The sequence below is a fragment of the Nothobranchius furzeri genome, chromosome 9, assembly GCF_043380555.1.
Source record: "Nothobranchius furzeri strain GRZ-AD chromosome 9, NfurGRZ-RIMD1, whole genome shotgun sequence".
Classification (NCBI taxonomy): Eukaryota; Metazoa; Chordata; class Actinopteri; order Cyprinodontiformes; family Nothobranchiidae; genus Nothobranchius; species Nothobranchius furzeri.
This window is the reverse complement of record NC_091749.1, coordinates 8494746-8511361: the sequence shown is the minus strand read 5'-3', so window position 1 is coordinate 8511361 and position 16616 is coordinate 8494746. Positions and strand designations below refer to the sequence as shown.

Here is a 16616-nt window from a genome sequence, read left to right as displayed (position 1 = left end):
AAATACTATGTAGCTCCCAGTTGCTCATGTAGTAGATAGTTAAGCTCAAATATGGCTCTGATGTGCGGCTGGACCAGAGATCGCTTGTGGTAGCAAAAAACGACGCATTCTGAATATTTTCTGCAACTCTCACTTTGCATTCAGCGTACATGCGTGGAATGGCGGTGTTCGAACAATACTTGCGGCTGGAAAACTCGTAGCGCGGATCCAATGTTATTATCATTTTCTTAAATCCCACTCCTACTGTTCGCACGGGACACAAATCTTTAACCAAGTGGTACGTCACTGCATCTGTCACGCTGTTCCATCGTCTGCTGTCTCTGTCGTAGGGAGTGAGTTTTGTGAGTGTTTATGTTAGCGTTTGCTGCCTGGAAGAAGCACTAGGCGCTGCCGCTGCAGCCGCAGGCTTTTTAGCTTTAGCTGCCAGCTGGCTCTCATTGTATTGTTTGGGATGCTTTCTTTTCAAGTGATTAAACACGTTTGTGGTGTTGCCATCACTTGCCTTGATGCTCTTCTTGCAAACTTTGCAAATGACGTTTCGCTGCTCTTTGTCATCTGGTGAAAAACCGAACCAGTTCCATATAATGGACGAGGCGTTCCTCTTCGGAACGAAAACCTCGTTGTCGCTCTCAGCCGCGGCCGAAGCCATGTTTGCTCACACACAGGTGAAAACAAGCGGGGCACTAATATATTACTATGACTCACTCTGATTGGTTAAGGGTCAAACAAAGGCGTGTCATTCGCCTGGGGTAAGTTCCCTTTTCATTCAGAGGTAGAAATTCAACAGCAGAGCTGTGAATCGTGATAAAAAGGTCTCTCAAAAATGACAGACCGTCAGATGTGTAGATCGTAAAACGGTCTAAAATCGTCATATCGCCCTGCCCTAACTTGGGGTTCAGCATCTTGCCTAAGAAAGTTTTGTGACTGTAGAAGGTTTATTGCACTTGGACTGACTTTAACAATCCCATCAAACGTCATCTATTAACATTTCATGTTTGGTCTTTGTCACCAGTTGGACGAGTCTCATAACCAGACGAGAAAGCTGCAGAGGTCTCTAGATGAGCAGGTGGAGCAGAGTGAGAACCTGCAAGTACAACTGGAACACCTGCAGTCCAGGTGAGGCACACGTGCATACTCAGCCTCTCTCTCCCTCCTGTGTATCAGAGCCTGAGACACTTGGAGGACGGCCTTAGTTTTACTTTAGTTATAAATACTCATAATACTTGATAGCAACCCTGCAAACTATCAACTACCAGAACTGAAGCGCTGGCTCGAACGTCAAGGTCAAAGTAAAACCTAACTCTTGTTAGGAACACTGTTGTTTTAAACACCGTTATTCCCATCGCTGCTCCTACTTGAGTAACATTAAGTTCATTACCCAGAGTGCTCAAGTAGCATTTTCTCAAGGTGCGTTAACTGTTGGTTATCATTTGTGTCCCTACTTTTTACGCACTACCCACCTCTAGTCAAAAGCCTTTTTCGTGCACGTTTGGGTGGACATGCTGTTTGTCTGAGACATTCAGCTGGACTCCTCCGTTAAGACCACTGCCCCTCCTGGATGACTCCCCTCTGCTTACACCGCTGCTTTGGATAACTCCACATCTGAGAACGTCACATAAAAACTACCACCGCTTTGCTTTTTCTGTCTTTAGCTTAACCTGTCTCCCTTTCCAGCTGTTTCATGTGGTCTCTGACATTACCCGGCTTTGGAAAAGGGATAAAAAGTTCCCTCCGACATCCAATCTGGGTATCTAGAGACTGATTAGCACCTCCCCCAGCAGCAGAGCTGTTATTTCACACTTTTACCACAACAACATTTTCTTGTGATGGATTTCCTGTTTCTTTTGTGCACAGCAATCTTTACCATAGACCTATGCTATAACTGGCACGTGTGTGTGTGTGTGCTGGATCCAATACAAAGAATAGGAGAGCCTTTAGGCACAGAGGTATTGCGAACAAAACCAGTTGAGTCTCAGCTCAGATCAGGATGTTCACCCGAGCCAGAAACTCTCCACAGTTCACCTGTCTTTATTTTTTCTTTAGCTCACTGTTCTTTGTTTTAAGAGCAGCTGAGTATGTCTCGTGGAGATTGTTTTTTCATGAGGAACAGAAAAATGTGGCATCAGAGGATTACAAACACTCTCCATCAGGTAGAAAAGTGGATTTTTTTTACTATAACAGGAATTATTACACCCATAAAACGGCAAAGGAAAGACTGAATTGATGCTTTTGATTTCATGAAGCTATCTTTGTTTTGCTGCTGAGTTAACATCAATGGGTGATATTAAGCATGTTTTTGGAACAACTTTGCTGCTACTGGTCTAATTTAAGTTGTGTGATGCATAAGAATGGTAATGTGGCATCCCCTAGTGGTTTAGAGATGGGTACCTTTGACATTTGAATCGATCCGGTACTAATTCCCGGTACCTACGAATCGATACCGGTACTTAACGGTACCAATTTTCGATACTTTTGAGTGTTTAATATTTTAATTCTCTTTTATAATTAAATATATATTTTTCTCAATATATAACCATATTTGATAAATATCACGATAAATAACATACAACTGCTTGTATTTTAACATCTTCCTTGTAGTTTTATAAGTTGATGATTAAACTGAAGCAAACATCTTTACTGTGAACTAAATTTACTGCGTATCTTCATTCCTTTTACCGTCCTTTTTCATTTGATTTTTCCTACTGGAAAGTTAGAATTTCCGAGGAGAAAGCGAACGCACCATTAGATGATAACAATGGTGGCATAGGAAGCTAACATATAAAGCTACGTTATCTTAAACAGTGTATTTAACTGCTGGAGCAGATTAAAACGATGATGCCTCACACTTAAAACATTGTCACTGGTTTCATCTTCACCCAATCACCCGTCGCATTTAGTAAAGTGAAGCCAAACTTTAGAGCGCATTCATGTTCTTCTAGTTGGAATTTCGGAGTTCCGAGGAGAAAGCGAACGCACCATTAGTGAAACGGAAGCTAACAAATCAAGCTAACGTTATCTTAAACATTTTATTTACCTACCGGAGCAGATTAAGATGTCTCACTTAGATCGTTGTCGCGTTTCATCATCACCCAGTTACCCATCACATTCAGTGAAGTGGACCCAAGCTTTAGCGTGCGTTCTTTCTTCCCATGCTGCTCTGTTTACAACTGGCTCGCAGCGACTGACGACAAAACGCTCTTGCGCATGCGCAGCTGTCTAGGCAAGTTCTCGTTGTGAAGGACGGGTACCGAAACGAGGCACCGTTTCAAATGAAGTGAATCGGTGCTCGGTCGGTACTGTGGAATTCGGTCGGTACCTTAAAAAGTACCGAATTCGGTACCCATCCCTAGTGGTGATATGTGGTTAGTGCATCAGAAAACATCTCTGTCGCCACAACCGCAGATGTAAATTATTAGAAATATGAGTGATTAATACATTCATAAAGTGAACACATTTCTAATCCGTGTTTCTCTTTAAAAATGTTTGTTTTTGACTTGAAATATAATGAAATAATGATTAAATATTTATGTTTTTGACACATTTTATTTAAACACGTTTGAGACTATTGTTTTAGTGAGGGTTTTTAGATGGTTTGTATCTGCTCGCTCAAACTATTTAGCTGTTGGTTTAAAAAACCAGGAATGTGATTACAAACATTTTAAAGATTTATTATTAATTTGTCTAATGAATCATTTCTTTTATTTTTCTGCCAATAAACCATCGTTTTGTAAGGAAGCAAATGGATAAGAAGCATGTTAATTGTCCAAAGATGAGAACTTCAGTCTTGTCTTGATTTAAAAGCAAAAAGTTTAGAGTCATCCAATTTTTTATGTCCTCAAGACAAGCCTGTAATCCAGGGGTGGGCAATTATTTTTTCCATGGGGCCACATGAGAAATAGAAAATATTGTGGAGGGCCGCAGGCCAAAAGGCTGAAGTCAATTATGCATAATATTAATGGTATTTCTTTATAAAAAGCAGTAAATACCATTGTTTCTTCAAGCTGGTAAGAGTAGACTATATGTTATAAATGAGCAAAAAGGAAAAAGTGAGGTTGGCTTACAAAAATGTGATTTATTCAAATTTCCCAAGGCAATGGTAAACAAAGTGTGCACATTTGGTTTTTGTTAAACATTTGTGACTTATATTAGTTAACAGTTTTAGTCACATTCACTCCAAAACACATTCTGAGTTTCAAATATTGTTGGAAAGAGGTTCTTAGCATTCTACAGACACACAGTATCGTCTGTAAAATAAAATCACTGAACTGTGATCTTGAGAAAGAGGTTTAAAAAAAGTGTCCCAGTTCACTGCTAGTTGCCTACATTTGTGGTCCAAACACCTTATTTTGTGTTTTTAAGCAATTTTTTTCTTATTCAGTGAGAGAAATCTAGTCTCTGCTGGGCTTTAACGAGTGCATCAAAGTCAGGTTGGATGTCTGAGGTGGAGAAGCGAAGCACAGCTGACAAATGATCATCAGTGAGAGAGGATCTTTACCTGGATTTTGTAAACTTCATCATTGAAAATGTTTGTTCACAAATGTAGGTAGAGCCGAAGAAAACCAACATCTTCTGAGCATGTCTCTTCAGGTTTGGAAAGTGCTCCTTAAGAGAAGAGTAGAAATCCAGCAGAGATCCTGAATCTCTGCTTTCGAGTCCCAAACCCTCTTCAGCACTTTCCCCAGGCTGAGCCATCTGACAGCTGTGTGGAGTCCTCCACAAGAGCCACAAACTGTCTGTGATTCATCGCCCGCGCCCTGATGAAGTTTATTATTTTAGTAACAACATCAGTAACATGGTTGATTTTTAGCACTGACTTGCACAACACATGTTGGTGTATAATACAATGCAAAAACACCTATTTTTGATCTGCATCGATTTCTGTCACTTTATCTTGCATGCGTTTCAAAAGTCCGACATTTTTCCCTGTAAAGCCGGACGTACACTGTGCGACTTTTTCACTCGCAGCACTCAGCTTCAGCTCAAACTGTACGACTTCCCCGCAGAGCAGATCTCACGAGTCATGTGCTCACACTGTACGACCCAGTTCTGGCATGCGACCTGACTGCTCACACTGTACGTCTGGTAGCAACACGTCGGCCCTAAAAATGTGCTAAAAATAGCAGTTTTTACTCAACACGTTAGACTTTTTTGTCTTGTCTTGCCTGTTGTCCTTCGGGAGTGCTGCAGGAGGACACACAGGGATTTATAGGGGTTGGATGAGGAAAACGAAATAAAGAAAGTAAATCTGTGTTTTGTGATCAGTTTAATTTGACATGAACACGACAAACACACTTTCTTGACAATCTTTGTGAGTAAAAAAAACGTGTAGAAACAAAAACGAACAGCGTGTGTTATTAGGGAAATAGCGAGCGACAAGCGTTGATGCAGGATTGCGCGCGCATGCGCCGTGAGAGGTTCTGATACTTTTTGGGTCGCAGCTGCTCGCAGCGCCGCTTCAACAGTGCGATACCCTCTCGAGGGACGAGCGAAATATTAAACACACCAGAGTGCGACCTCACGACTGCTGATCGGCGGCTGGTCACGTGGTGTTAATCACCTCTCGTAACCCCCTGTACACTACACGACCGCTCGGCGCAAAACTCGCCCCGATGTCGTGGCTTCTCGCACGACTGGAAAATCGGCTCAAAAAAGTGAAAAAGTCGCACAGTGTACGCCCGGCTGTGACAGTCTCTCCCATTTCAATCCCAGAGTGTCCATGCACGCATTTACCTCTGTAAAAAGATCACTCCCTGTCGTTGTCCCTCTCATCGACCGCATTGCTGCCCGCTCCTCTGTGAGCTTGAAGTCCGTTATCCCCCGGACAAATACGAGCAGCTGGGCTGTGTCCCGGACATCACAGCTCCCGTCTAATGAGAAAAAGTCAAAACTTGCCACTTCACGTTGCAGCTGAAGCTCCAGGTTCCCCGCAATGTCCTCGATCCTCCTGGTCACGGTTCGCTGTTTTTAGCTATTTTGTGGGATATCACAAAGCTGGTCCTGGTTGCTGCATCCCTGGATGTGTGAAGCTTAGTAAAAAAGCCTTGCTGCTTTTGCAACTTTGCTAGCAAAGCTTCGGATGTCCGTGCCCTCTCAGCATCAGACAAGTTCTTGTATTTTTCCGAGTGTTTCTTGTCGTAATGCCGACTCAAATTGTAGTCCTTAAACACGGCAATCTCCTCCCCGCAAACCAAACACACGGTTTTACCTCCGACTTCAGTAAAAAAAATACTTAGCAGTCCAATTTTTGTTGAAAATCCTGCATTCGGCATCTTTCTTTTTTTTTTTTTTTTTTGCATGAGCGGACATTTCTCAGGCTACAATCACCATGTCAACCGCGGGCACTTGTTGCTATACGTATTGCGTCATTGTGCACGTAAAATACAACTTCAAAATAAAAGCAATGCAGCCTTAGCCCATGCATGAGGTAAAATGAGAAAATACATTTATTTTGTAATTTCCAATTAACCTTACGCGGGCCGGTCAAAGTCAACCAAAGGGCCGGATGTGGCCCGCGGGCCGTAAAATGCCCAGGTCTGCTGTAATCTAACTAACCGATTAGGTTCATCAAGGTTAATGGATAGATATAACTGAGTATCGTCAGCATAACAGTGGAAGTTTATCCCATGCTGTCTAATGATTTTACCAATTGGGAGCATATATATAGTAAAAAGAATTGGTCCAAGCACTGAACCCTGTGGTACTCCACAAGTAACCCTGGAGTATGAAGAAGATTTGTCATGTACATTTACAAAATGAAATATGTCAGACAGGTAGGATTTAAACCAGCCTAGCGCTGTTCCTTTGATCCCTACAACATGTTCAAGTCTTTCTAAAAGAACATTGTGATCTACTGTGTCAAAAGCAGCACTGAGATCTAACAAGACTAGAACAGACACAAGAGTCTTATCTGAGGCCATGAGAATATTATTTGTAATTCTCACTAACGCAGTTTCAGTGCTTTGATACTCTCTAAAACCAGACTGAAATTCCTCAAACAGAGCATTAGAGTTTAAATGCTTACATACTTGGATGGTCACTATTTTCTCCAGGACTTAGGATGGAAATGGAAGGTTAGATATTGGTCTATAATTCATTGGGTCATCTGGATCCAGAGAAGGCTTCTTAAGTAAAGGTTTGATTACAGCAACCTTAAAATCCTGTGGTACGTATCCATTTACTAAGGATAGATTGATTATATCTAGAATAGGGGCAGTAACCAAAGGAAATGCATCTTTAAATAATTTGGTTGGGATTGGATCTAAAATGCAAGTTGAAGATTTAGATGAAGCTAATATTTTTGATAACTGAAAGCTCAACTGGATCAAAATGGTTCAAACACAGATGAGGTTCTACAGTCACCTCTGATGCTGCCTCACTTACTGAGGAAGAAGAAATCGCATTAGGGAGGATGCTAATAATTTTGTTTCTAGTAGAATTAATTTTACTTGTGAAAAATCCCATAAAGTCGTTGCTGCTGAGGGCTAAGGTAATAGATGGTTCAGAGCTATGATTCTGTGTATGTTTGGCAACTGTACTGAAAAGAAATTTAGGATTATTCTTATTCTCCTCAATTAGCGATGAAAAATAAGCTGTTCTAGCTTTTCAAAGCTTATTTTTCCAGGATAAGTAGGACTCCTCTTGGTGTGTAGTGTAGAGTGCCATGTTCGCCCAAATTTTCTAGAGTTTTGTTTTAAAGTTCATAAATCAGAATTAAACCAGGGAGCCAACTTTCTGTTCCTAATTACCTTCTTTTTAAAAGGGGCAACATCATCTAATGCCACACGTAAAGAGGAAGTATGTTACGTCCCTTCCTGAACGTCTAGGAGGATGAGAGGACTAACACAGAAAAATAGGTGGAGGTGTGTGTGTGTGAGAGGATAAATAACGAGGTGGTGAGAATAAAAACAAAAGGGTTTATTAACAAAGGGTGTCAGTTTCTAACATCAAAATAAGGCTTACAACAACGGTGATGAAAAGGTGGAAACTAAAAACGTAAGCGCATATTTGCTTACGAAAAACGGCTTTTTGCCGAAGTCCAATGGGGATAAAAACACCAAAATGAGAAAACTGACACTCTGTCAGATAATCCTGCAAACGAGGAACTAAGCCTATTTCCTACCGTAAACCCTAAGCAAGCGTACACCACAGTTTAACCATAGCGAGAATCGCTACCAAGCTCAGGAGAATCACAGACTAGCTCTGGATCTCCTCTACTGTCTGCTGCGCTCCTCTTTTGAAACCCTGTGGGCTGCTTGATGGCAGATTGGGATCAGCTGCTGCCTTCTTTGGCGTGCCTCTCTCCAAGGTCCTGAAATGGCGCTGGGAGAGTAAGCTGCTCCAGAACTGTCCCAAGTGCTGAAAGCTCAGCGGTGGGGACAGCAGGCTCAGATAAAGGTGAAGAGTAGGACCGAGGGGATGAGGGTCGTCACAGTCTCCCCCTAGAAAGCTAAGAAAGAAAGGCATTAGCAAATGATTTTCTTTCTTAAGAAAAAAAGACCTGCGAAGCAGAACTCAGGGAGAAAATGCCCAACAAAGCCAGTCTTGAGTTTTTCACTTTAAAATTGGATGAGTCCCCACTGACTGCCTAACACAACTTCTCTAACTGCAGCCTAGTCTTCATGTGTCATACAGGTGGGCAGATTAAGCACGTTTCTAAAAACATACAAACCAGCAAAGAAGAGGAGATTTCCCCACTTCCTCCTGGGGTGCTCCCGAGATGGTGTCCAAAAGGACGCCAACACTAACCCGCTTGACACAACACTAATAAAAATGACAAACAGGACATACCCCAAAGGGGGTATACCTCTATAACCTATCAGGGATCTCACCTCCCAGCTGACATTATCTCATTATCTATTAATAAAACGTTGCAGCAGAAAAAGTGGATTTTTATTGAATATGTAAAATATTTACAGTTTTAGAGCCGTTTTGTTGGCAGAATTAATCTTAGCTATGGGTCCCAAGGTGGTTTGTGTGGTGTTGCCATAGGGTGATGTCATCGGTAGGCACAGATCTGCGTCCAAATGGAAAATTGGTCACCCTACATTAAATGATATAACTCCTCAAATAAAGGCTGTTTTAACCACCAGCATCTCGAGTGGCTTCCTAAACGTGCGTGCCATCACTGGTGTGCTCTTTGCAGGTTTCAGCCCCGCCTCTGTTAGCACCGCGCTGATGAAAAGGGACTTGGGCAACCGATCACACCTTTTTACAATGCCACGCCCCTTCGTATAATCCCTGCATGTGCACGGGCATGCACACTAGTGAAGGTCAACAACGCTACCCAAACTTTTGCATACCACTGTATTTAATGCTGACAAGCACCTATGACTGTCTGACTAAGATATAAGTATAGATTAAACACCATGTGGTTGGTTACTGTGGTAACAGAGTAGAAGTGACAGGCATGTCAGCACAAACTAGTGTGTGCTGTTAGGTTGTAGCTCAACATGCTGTGGTAGGCAGACCCGTACCTGGTTAGGGTCATCTTCAGCCTCACAGCTCTGTCCCTCTGCTCATGTCTCTTCCTCTGTCTCTGCCTCAGACTGCGGCGGCAGCAGCAAGGTCCTGGACTGTTTGCGAAGATGCGGTCTGCTCGCTTCAGTCCAGAAACCACAGATGGACCCAGCAGCGACGTTGATGAGGAGGAGGAGAACCTACAGCTCCAGATCCCATGACGCAAGCCGAGACCCTGGACACCCAGCTGTTGTAGAAAAACATTGTCTCTGAGTAGAAACTTCTGAGGCTCTTTTAGCTCTTCAACATTCCTTATCACTTAATTATCTGGAAAACATGCAGGATGCCTCATCAGGATGCTAAAAGTGATTTCATCAGTCAGTCACCTTATTACAAACAAGGTCAGGATGTCCCGTTTCCTGAGACATCCCATAATGTAGAGGTAAAAGGTTGAATTCAGCATACATGTATTTAGATCAGACACTTCTCCAAGACTCACCCAGAGGACCGAGCGTGACCCAAGCTCCTGGGGGGTGGTTGTTCAGCTGGATGCTACAAGAAGAGCTTCACCTGTCTGTGTGAAACACCAACAGCTCATCAAAACCTTTCGTTTCATTTTCTTACAAACATCAAACTTTTAGATCGTTTCTACGTCCTCACCTGCACCTCAACTATTGACATGATTCAGCATCACTCCTGCTTGGCTCTCCTCTTCAAGTGTCTTTGACCAAGGAAGGGAAAAGGTCCTTGAGCTGCCCCGCCCTTACAGACTGGCTACAGAGATCCAGAGTCACTGCCGTTAGCAGCTTAGGTTCATGTCAACAAACAAGCCCCTACAGGTTACCAGGCATTAGCTAGCATTAGCTAGCGCTTGACCCAGGTTAAAACACAACCGTCCCTCAGCGAGGTGTGTGTGTTAACGTGTGCATATCAAGCTTTGCTGGTCTGAATCCTTATATAGTTGCATTCTGAACATTTACCGTGTCTAACCCTAACCTTACTGCCACTGGGAGAGATGATAAAACATCGTCTTCGTGAGGAAGCTGAACTGGTTCTGTGCAGGCAGCAGAAGCTGCTCCTCCTCGATGCTCAGAGACACTGGTGGAGGTGGGTGCTGTTTGCAGAGGGAGGAACAGATGTGGTTTCACCAGAACTCCGTGGGTCAGACAGACAATGGCAGAGCTCAGGAAGAACGCACAACCATGATGTTTTCGTTTATTTCCTGATCTTATCCTTTCTTCAGGGACACAGAGAAAAAGTCATTTTCTAAGTGACCTGTCAGCAGGACAGGAATTGTCTCTATGAAGGGGACGATGTCCACAGAAACCAGTCACATCACTGGTTCTTTTATGGCAGGTTGCAACAATGAGACTTGAAATGATGAACTATTTTTCATGTTGCATCCAAAGACATGCCAGTAAGGTAGAAACGTGGTTTATAGTCAGTGAGGGGAGGTTTCTGATGTCAGCGGTGATATCTTCCAGGGTTTCAGGGTCCATGTGTGTCTAAACTCACTTTACTCTGAACTGTCACAGACACTGCCTAGAAGACACAAATCTGTCCAGGATGTCCTCCTGTCTTATATACAAATACACAGCAGCCTTGAGGACAGGGTCAGAGTGGCATCCTGGTAGAACGTAGAGCACAAACCCGATGGACTTAAAACAGAGGATCCAGGTGTGCTTCAGCCTGCATTTTCAGGTCTTCTGCCTTTAATCCACTTCTGATGCTGGTTGGGGACCAAGTTGTTTATACTGATGAAAACTGGTTTGTATTGATTCTGTATTTCTGCTGTTGTTTTTTATGAAGCACATGTACCACAGTGGTTTTGTATTACCTCTATAAACGTCACCTGTTCAAAGCATGCGTGGGGTTTTCCTCTTTTCCCATCAGCTGAGTCCCATGATGTCCCCACCGCCCTCGTACAAGAACAGACACTTAGAAAAGACAAAGTCTAACTTGTGAAATTGGAATAACAGATATGGGTGAACATGCATAGGTTAACCTAGGTTTGTGCCAAAGAAAAATGAAACTCAAGTCTACGTAAAGATGAAAAAAGAGATCCAACAGTACTCAGGGTAAAAGAACAATTGTGAAGTATAACTTCTGTACTCTGACTCACTGACGGCTGTTCTGAGAGGAAGGATCACAGCAAAAGCATTGTATAAGAAAAAGACACATATCAGCAAGGTTGAGAAATTCTGGTGTAAAGGGTTAATTTACATCGAATTAATGACCCATAAGGCATGAGATTCCATAATAAATATGGAATCAAACTTGTGGACCTTTGGGTTACTTTAACCTGAAGATTGGAACTTTTTATTGCAGGGATTATGTAACACTTTGTGTTAACTGAGAGACAAGAGAAGAGTCACCTTTAAAACGTTTAAGAAGATTTATTTCTAAACAATTTTAAACAAGACTAACTAAGTGATGAATGGATCTGGTGTGAATGAGACGTGAGATGAATGGTGTATGTGTGAGTGATGTCATCAGAACTCTCGTATCTGGAGAAGCGAGTCTGAATGATGTTGTGATGTTTTGCTCTTAAGCTATGATCGGAGTTTCATAAACACATGAGACGCCATGTTGTCGCTCCACACATACCCTTCAGGATGAGACCTCCATACAGATCCAGAATGCCAGGTCCTTGGATCCCCCTTCGGTACCAGAGCCGGTGAAACAGCGTCAGCAGTATGACAGTCTAGTCTTTGGATTGTCTCCAGGTAAAAAGTGACAGATGGTTGACAGCGTCAGTGAGTTCAGCTTTTATTCTGAAAGGAACCATTGCTTGGTTGGTAAAATGCAACAGATTTTATCCAGCTTGTTGGTTCTTTGCTTAAAAAGGAAGTCCGGGTGGCCGGTCCGATACTTCTCTTAGAATGCGCTGAACTGCAGTGAGCTCCAGAGAACTCTTCAGAACTGAACTAAGATGGCGTGGGGACTGGCTTTATTAATCTGGATGTTTTGATTTCTGGTCGAATCAAAGTTGGCAGATTTTTTTTTTTTTTTTACCGTGTCCTGTCTGGCTGTGAAGCAAGCAGAATTGATGTCTGAATGCTGGTAACAAGCCTTACAGATTTACTCTCAGGTGGAGCATTAAAGCGTCTGCTTTTAATGTCACGCCTGATACTTAAAACTTTATTGTTATTGTTTTTGAATGCTTTGTAATTCCGACCAGACACGGAAACAGAGGTGAAAGAGAAAGGAAAAGAAAAGGTGGGGGGGGGGGGGGGTCCACAGAAATAAACAATAATGAACAAGAGTCTGTTTCCAGACCTGCAGAAAAAGACAAAAAAAAAGCAAAAGGGCAAAAAAAATGGGACACAACAACAATACAACTAGATCAAGCTATCACTGCGTCAACTTGATGAAGACATATATAATCAACATTGCTTAACTGAAGAATCATGATAATAAATCACAGTGCGTTAAGTGCCCACCATAGTCTTAAGACCTGTGTTTAATGTGCCCAAACCCATACTTTTGAGAGCACCATGTGAGCACCTGTGTGTGTACACGCGCTTGTTTACGTAAGGTTTGTCTATAGGAGCGTCCAACAGAGAGTGTGAGGGACCACAGATCCGCCCCCCAAAGATGCGCAGGAGACGGGGGAGCTCCAAGTCTCAGAGATCCGGGCGCTGCCCCAGAACACAGGAACCCCAAGGAGACTGCAACCAGAAAGGCCCCCGCCCCCTCGAGAGGCACAGAGGATCGCCCCGGGGGGCCACAACCAGCAGCCGGCAGAGTCCCGGGAGACATCATCTGCAAGCCCTCAGGCCCGCCCGCAGCCTCCCACCCCCTAGCCGGCCGAGCCCGGGACCCAGCGACCCGGTACCCAGGGGCGACCACCCCCGCCGGGACCCAGCAGAGCCCAGGGACCCAGACCCCACCAGGCAGCCACCGGGATCTATCAGGCAGATGCCAAAATCTTAAACCCCCAGACCCGGTTACCACGAACACTCAGGCAGACCAAGACACAACCCCTCACACCAGGTGTGGCAGGGGGAGGGGGGACGAAGATCTATATCATCAAAAGAAGTTCCAGGAGAGGGGAGGAGTCAAAGGCCCCACCTGACATATACAGTCATACACAAACACAGTCACACACTCCCTCCCTCATACTCACACATACACATACAACCAAAGACTTACAAAAATGCACGCCGGACACCCACTCATGCTCCCCATACACACCCTATTCACTCTGGTCCCGGTACTGCTGCACATTGGGTACAACCATTACCGGTAACCAGAGTTTGACCCTTTCTGCTGGGGTACTGATGAGCAACCAACGCTGAGCACAGCAATCTACCACCCCAGACCCCAACTAGATGGCCAGATCTCCCTCCTAGCCTCCAGCCCCAGGAAGCCAAGCAACAACAGAGGTGGCTAAGACCCCTAGTCTCCCTCCGCCTGCTACAATTGAGTGTTGTGTGATCATGAGGTGTATTCCATGGCTGTGGTGAGCGGGCAGTGCGGGCATCATCTGGCCAATGCCAGCTGATGCCACCGCACCACCCCACTTACACCCTCAGCCCTCTGTGTCTTAAGTGCAGTTTAAAATTGGAAGTGGGCACTGGCACCCGGGAGGAGGCTGAGATATCCCCCTGCCAAATGCCGTTGAATGTGCTCACTCCCAAGGCCCTAAGTGTGTGTTTGTGTGGAATGTCGTCAGTGGAAGTGTATAAGGTGCAAATAAAATTGGGGGGCAGGTTGCCACAGGAATGCGGAAATGGGGTCCATACCCGCAGTCCCTGACTTGCCCACCCCCCAAGGTCCTATGTGTATGTTTGTGTGATGATGTGAGGGAGCAGGAGGAGAGAAACATGCGGGGATGGGGAGGAATGGCTGGTTGAGCTTAGCCCTCCAGGGAGCCAGCTCCCCTACTGGCCCCAATAGGCACCTCCGTTGTCAAACTGGCACCCAGGGCATGGAGACCCCAGCCCATCCTGCCAGGTCCCAAAGCAGCAGCATTACAGAGCCTCACGGAGTCCGAGGGCACCAACCCAGCCCCACCCCAGCAGAATATCTTTGCCCATCCCTGCATTTGCACAACTTCCAGAATATATAAGACATGGGACATCCAGGTATGGTTGGGTCCTCCCCCTCCTGGACCTCCCCCTCCCCTGTGATGGAACGGCAGAAGAGCCAAGTTCTACCTGAGGCCCCCGAACCCGGGCCAGGCACTGCTGCATGTTCCTGCCTTCTTCCCGGCAGCATACATGTCAGGACCCGACCCCCAAGGCCCCGCCCAGATCCCCACCCGGGGCCGGCCACCCCCAAACCCGAGCCCCCAGGCCCCCACCCACTCACAACCGCCAGCAGTCCACCCCCCGAGGCAACCCAAGCACCTCCAGAGGGGGGCAACGGCCCCCCAGTCCCAGACACCCCCAGTGAACCCACCTCCAGGGAGCATCCGGATACTCCAAACTCAGACCCTCCACCCCCCCCCCCACCCACACCATCCCGCGGGACAACATCAACGGCCCCCCACCCTCGCTATGTGATGGAACCGATCAAAGGAGCCCAGAGAGATTGATCTGAAGTGGAAGCAGAGGCTATATCAAGTGTAATATGATCTAACAAAAGATTTCTATACTGGTTAATGCGGAGAGTTTCTCTATTTTTCCAAGTCAAGAGGATAGTTTTCTTAGCGATGCATATGGCAGTCAGAACCACGTGAACCAAAGATGTTTCAATCGGGACATCGTCCAGGTTTCCCAGTAAACAAAGAGAGGGGGTGGTTGGGATATGATATTTCAGAGACTTTGACAGGTCTTCAAACACTCTACCCCAAAATTCCTGGACAGGTGGACAGGACCACAGTGCATGAATGTAATTGTCGGGAACGTTGTTTGTGCAGTGTGTACAGGTGTCAGATTACACAAACCCCATCTTGAACATCCAATGACCTGTATAGTGAACTCTGTGTAGAATTTTGTACTGAATTAATTGTAAATTGAGTGTCTGATCATTTTAAAAGTTTTTAAACAAGTTTGGGACCAGAAGTTCTGGTCAAAGCTGACTGATAGATCCACCTCCCATTTTTCAATAGGGATTACTATTCTATTGTCTATTTTGGACAGTGTCTTATATACTTTAGACAGTAGTTTGGGGGGTTTGAGATTATAGAAGTCTAATACCCTTGGTGGTGTTTGCAATTCTATTTTATTGAGCTTAAATTTTTGTTTTACTACAGATTTAATTTGGTGGTATTCTAAAAAGCTATTCTTATCTATTCCAAATTGGGAGACTATTCTATTAAATGGGATGAAGTCCAATCCTTCATATATGTGTTCCAGGTATAGGATTCCTTTGTTTTTCCAGTCCGGAAGGTTCATCATTTTATTATTTCGCAAAATATCAGGATTATTCCAGATAGGTGTGCGTCTGCATGGTACTAGTGAAGACTCTGTAATTTTAAGATACTCCCACCATGCTGTCAGAGAGGTGCTGATACTAATACTTCTGAAGCCTTCATGTTTCCTTATGCTTGAGCTAATAAATGGTAAGTCTGAAAGCTCTATTGTATTGCAACGTGTCTGTTCTATGTCTAACCAGGACTCATCTAGTGGGTTATCTTGCAACCATCTTGGTATATATTGCAGCCTGTTGGCTAAGAAATAATAAAAGTTGGGTAAATCCAGTCCTCCTCTGTCTTTGGTCTTCTGAAGTGTTTTTAAGCTAATTCGTGGAGGTTTATCCTGCCAAAGGAATTTGGTAATTGAGGATTCCAGAGATTTAAACCAGTCAACTGGTGGTTTGTTTGGGATCATTGAAAATAAGTAATTTATTCTGGGTAAGACCATCATTTTAATAGTAGCAACTCTCCCCATGAGTGATATTGGTAACGATTTCCATCTTGCAAGATCATCTTCCACTTTCTTTAAAAGTGGGATGTAGTTTAGTTTGGTTAGATCTGCTAACTTGGGAGAGAAATTAATTCCCAGGTATGTGATATTCCCTGACTCCAATTGTGTATTAAGTAAATTGACAAAAGAGAAATTAATTGGTAGAACTGTGGATTTTAACCAGTTTATAGAGTAATCTGAAACTTGTGAAAAAGAGTTTATCAGTTCTATTGAATAAGAGAGAGAGGATTGAGAATTCCGGAGAAAGAGTAAAACATCATCTGCATAAAGACTTATCTTATGTTC

At 44.1% G+C, this 16616-nt stretch overlaps 1 protein-coding gene across 1 annotated transcript in view; it reads left to right on the top strand.

Moving 5' to 3' along the window:
• ccdc102a (coiled-coil domain containing 102A) overlaps positions 1 to 11320 on the top strand; it is a 76919-nt gene extending 65599 nt beyond the window's left edge. Inside the window, exons 9-10 of the mRNA XM_054735287.2 lie at positions 1013 to 1116; positions 9545 to 11320. Coding sequence (XP_054591262.2) covers positions 1013 to 1116; positions 9545 to 9677 — 237 coding nt within the window. The 3' untranslated portion in view covers positions 9678 to 11320. The remainder of the gene's footprint in view (positions 1 to 1012; positions 1117 to 9544) is intronic.
• The last annotated feature ends 5296 nt before the right edge of the window (positions 11321 to 16616 follow it).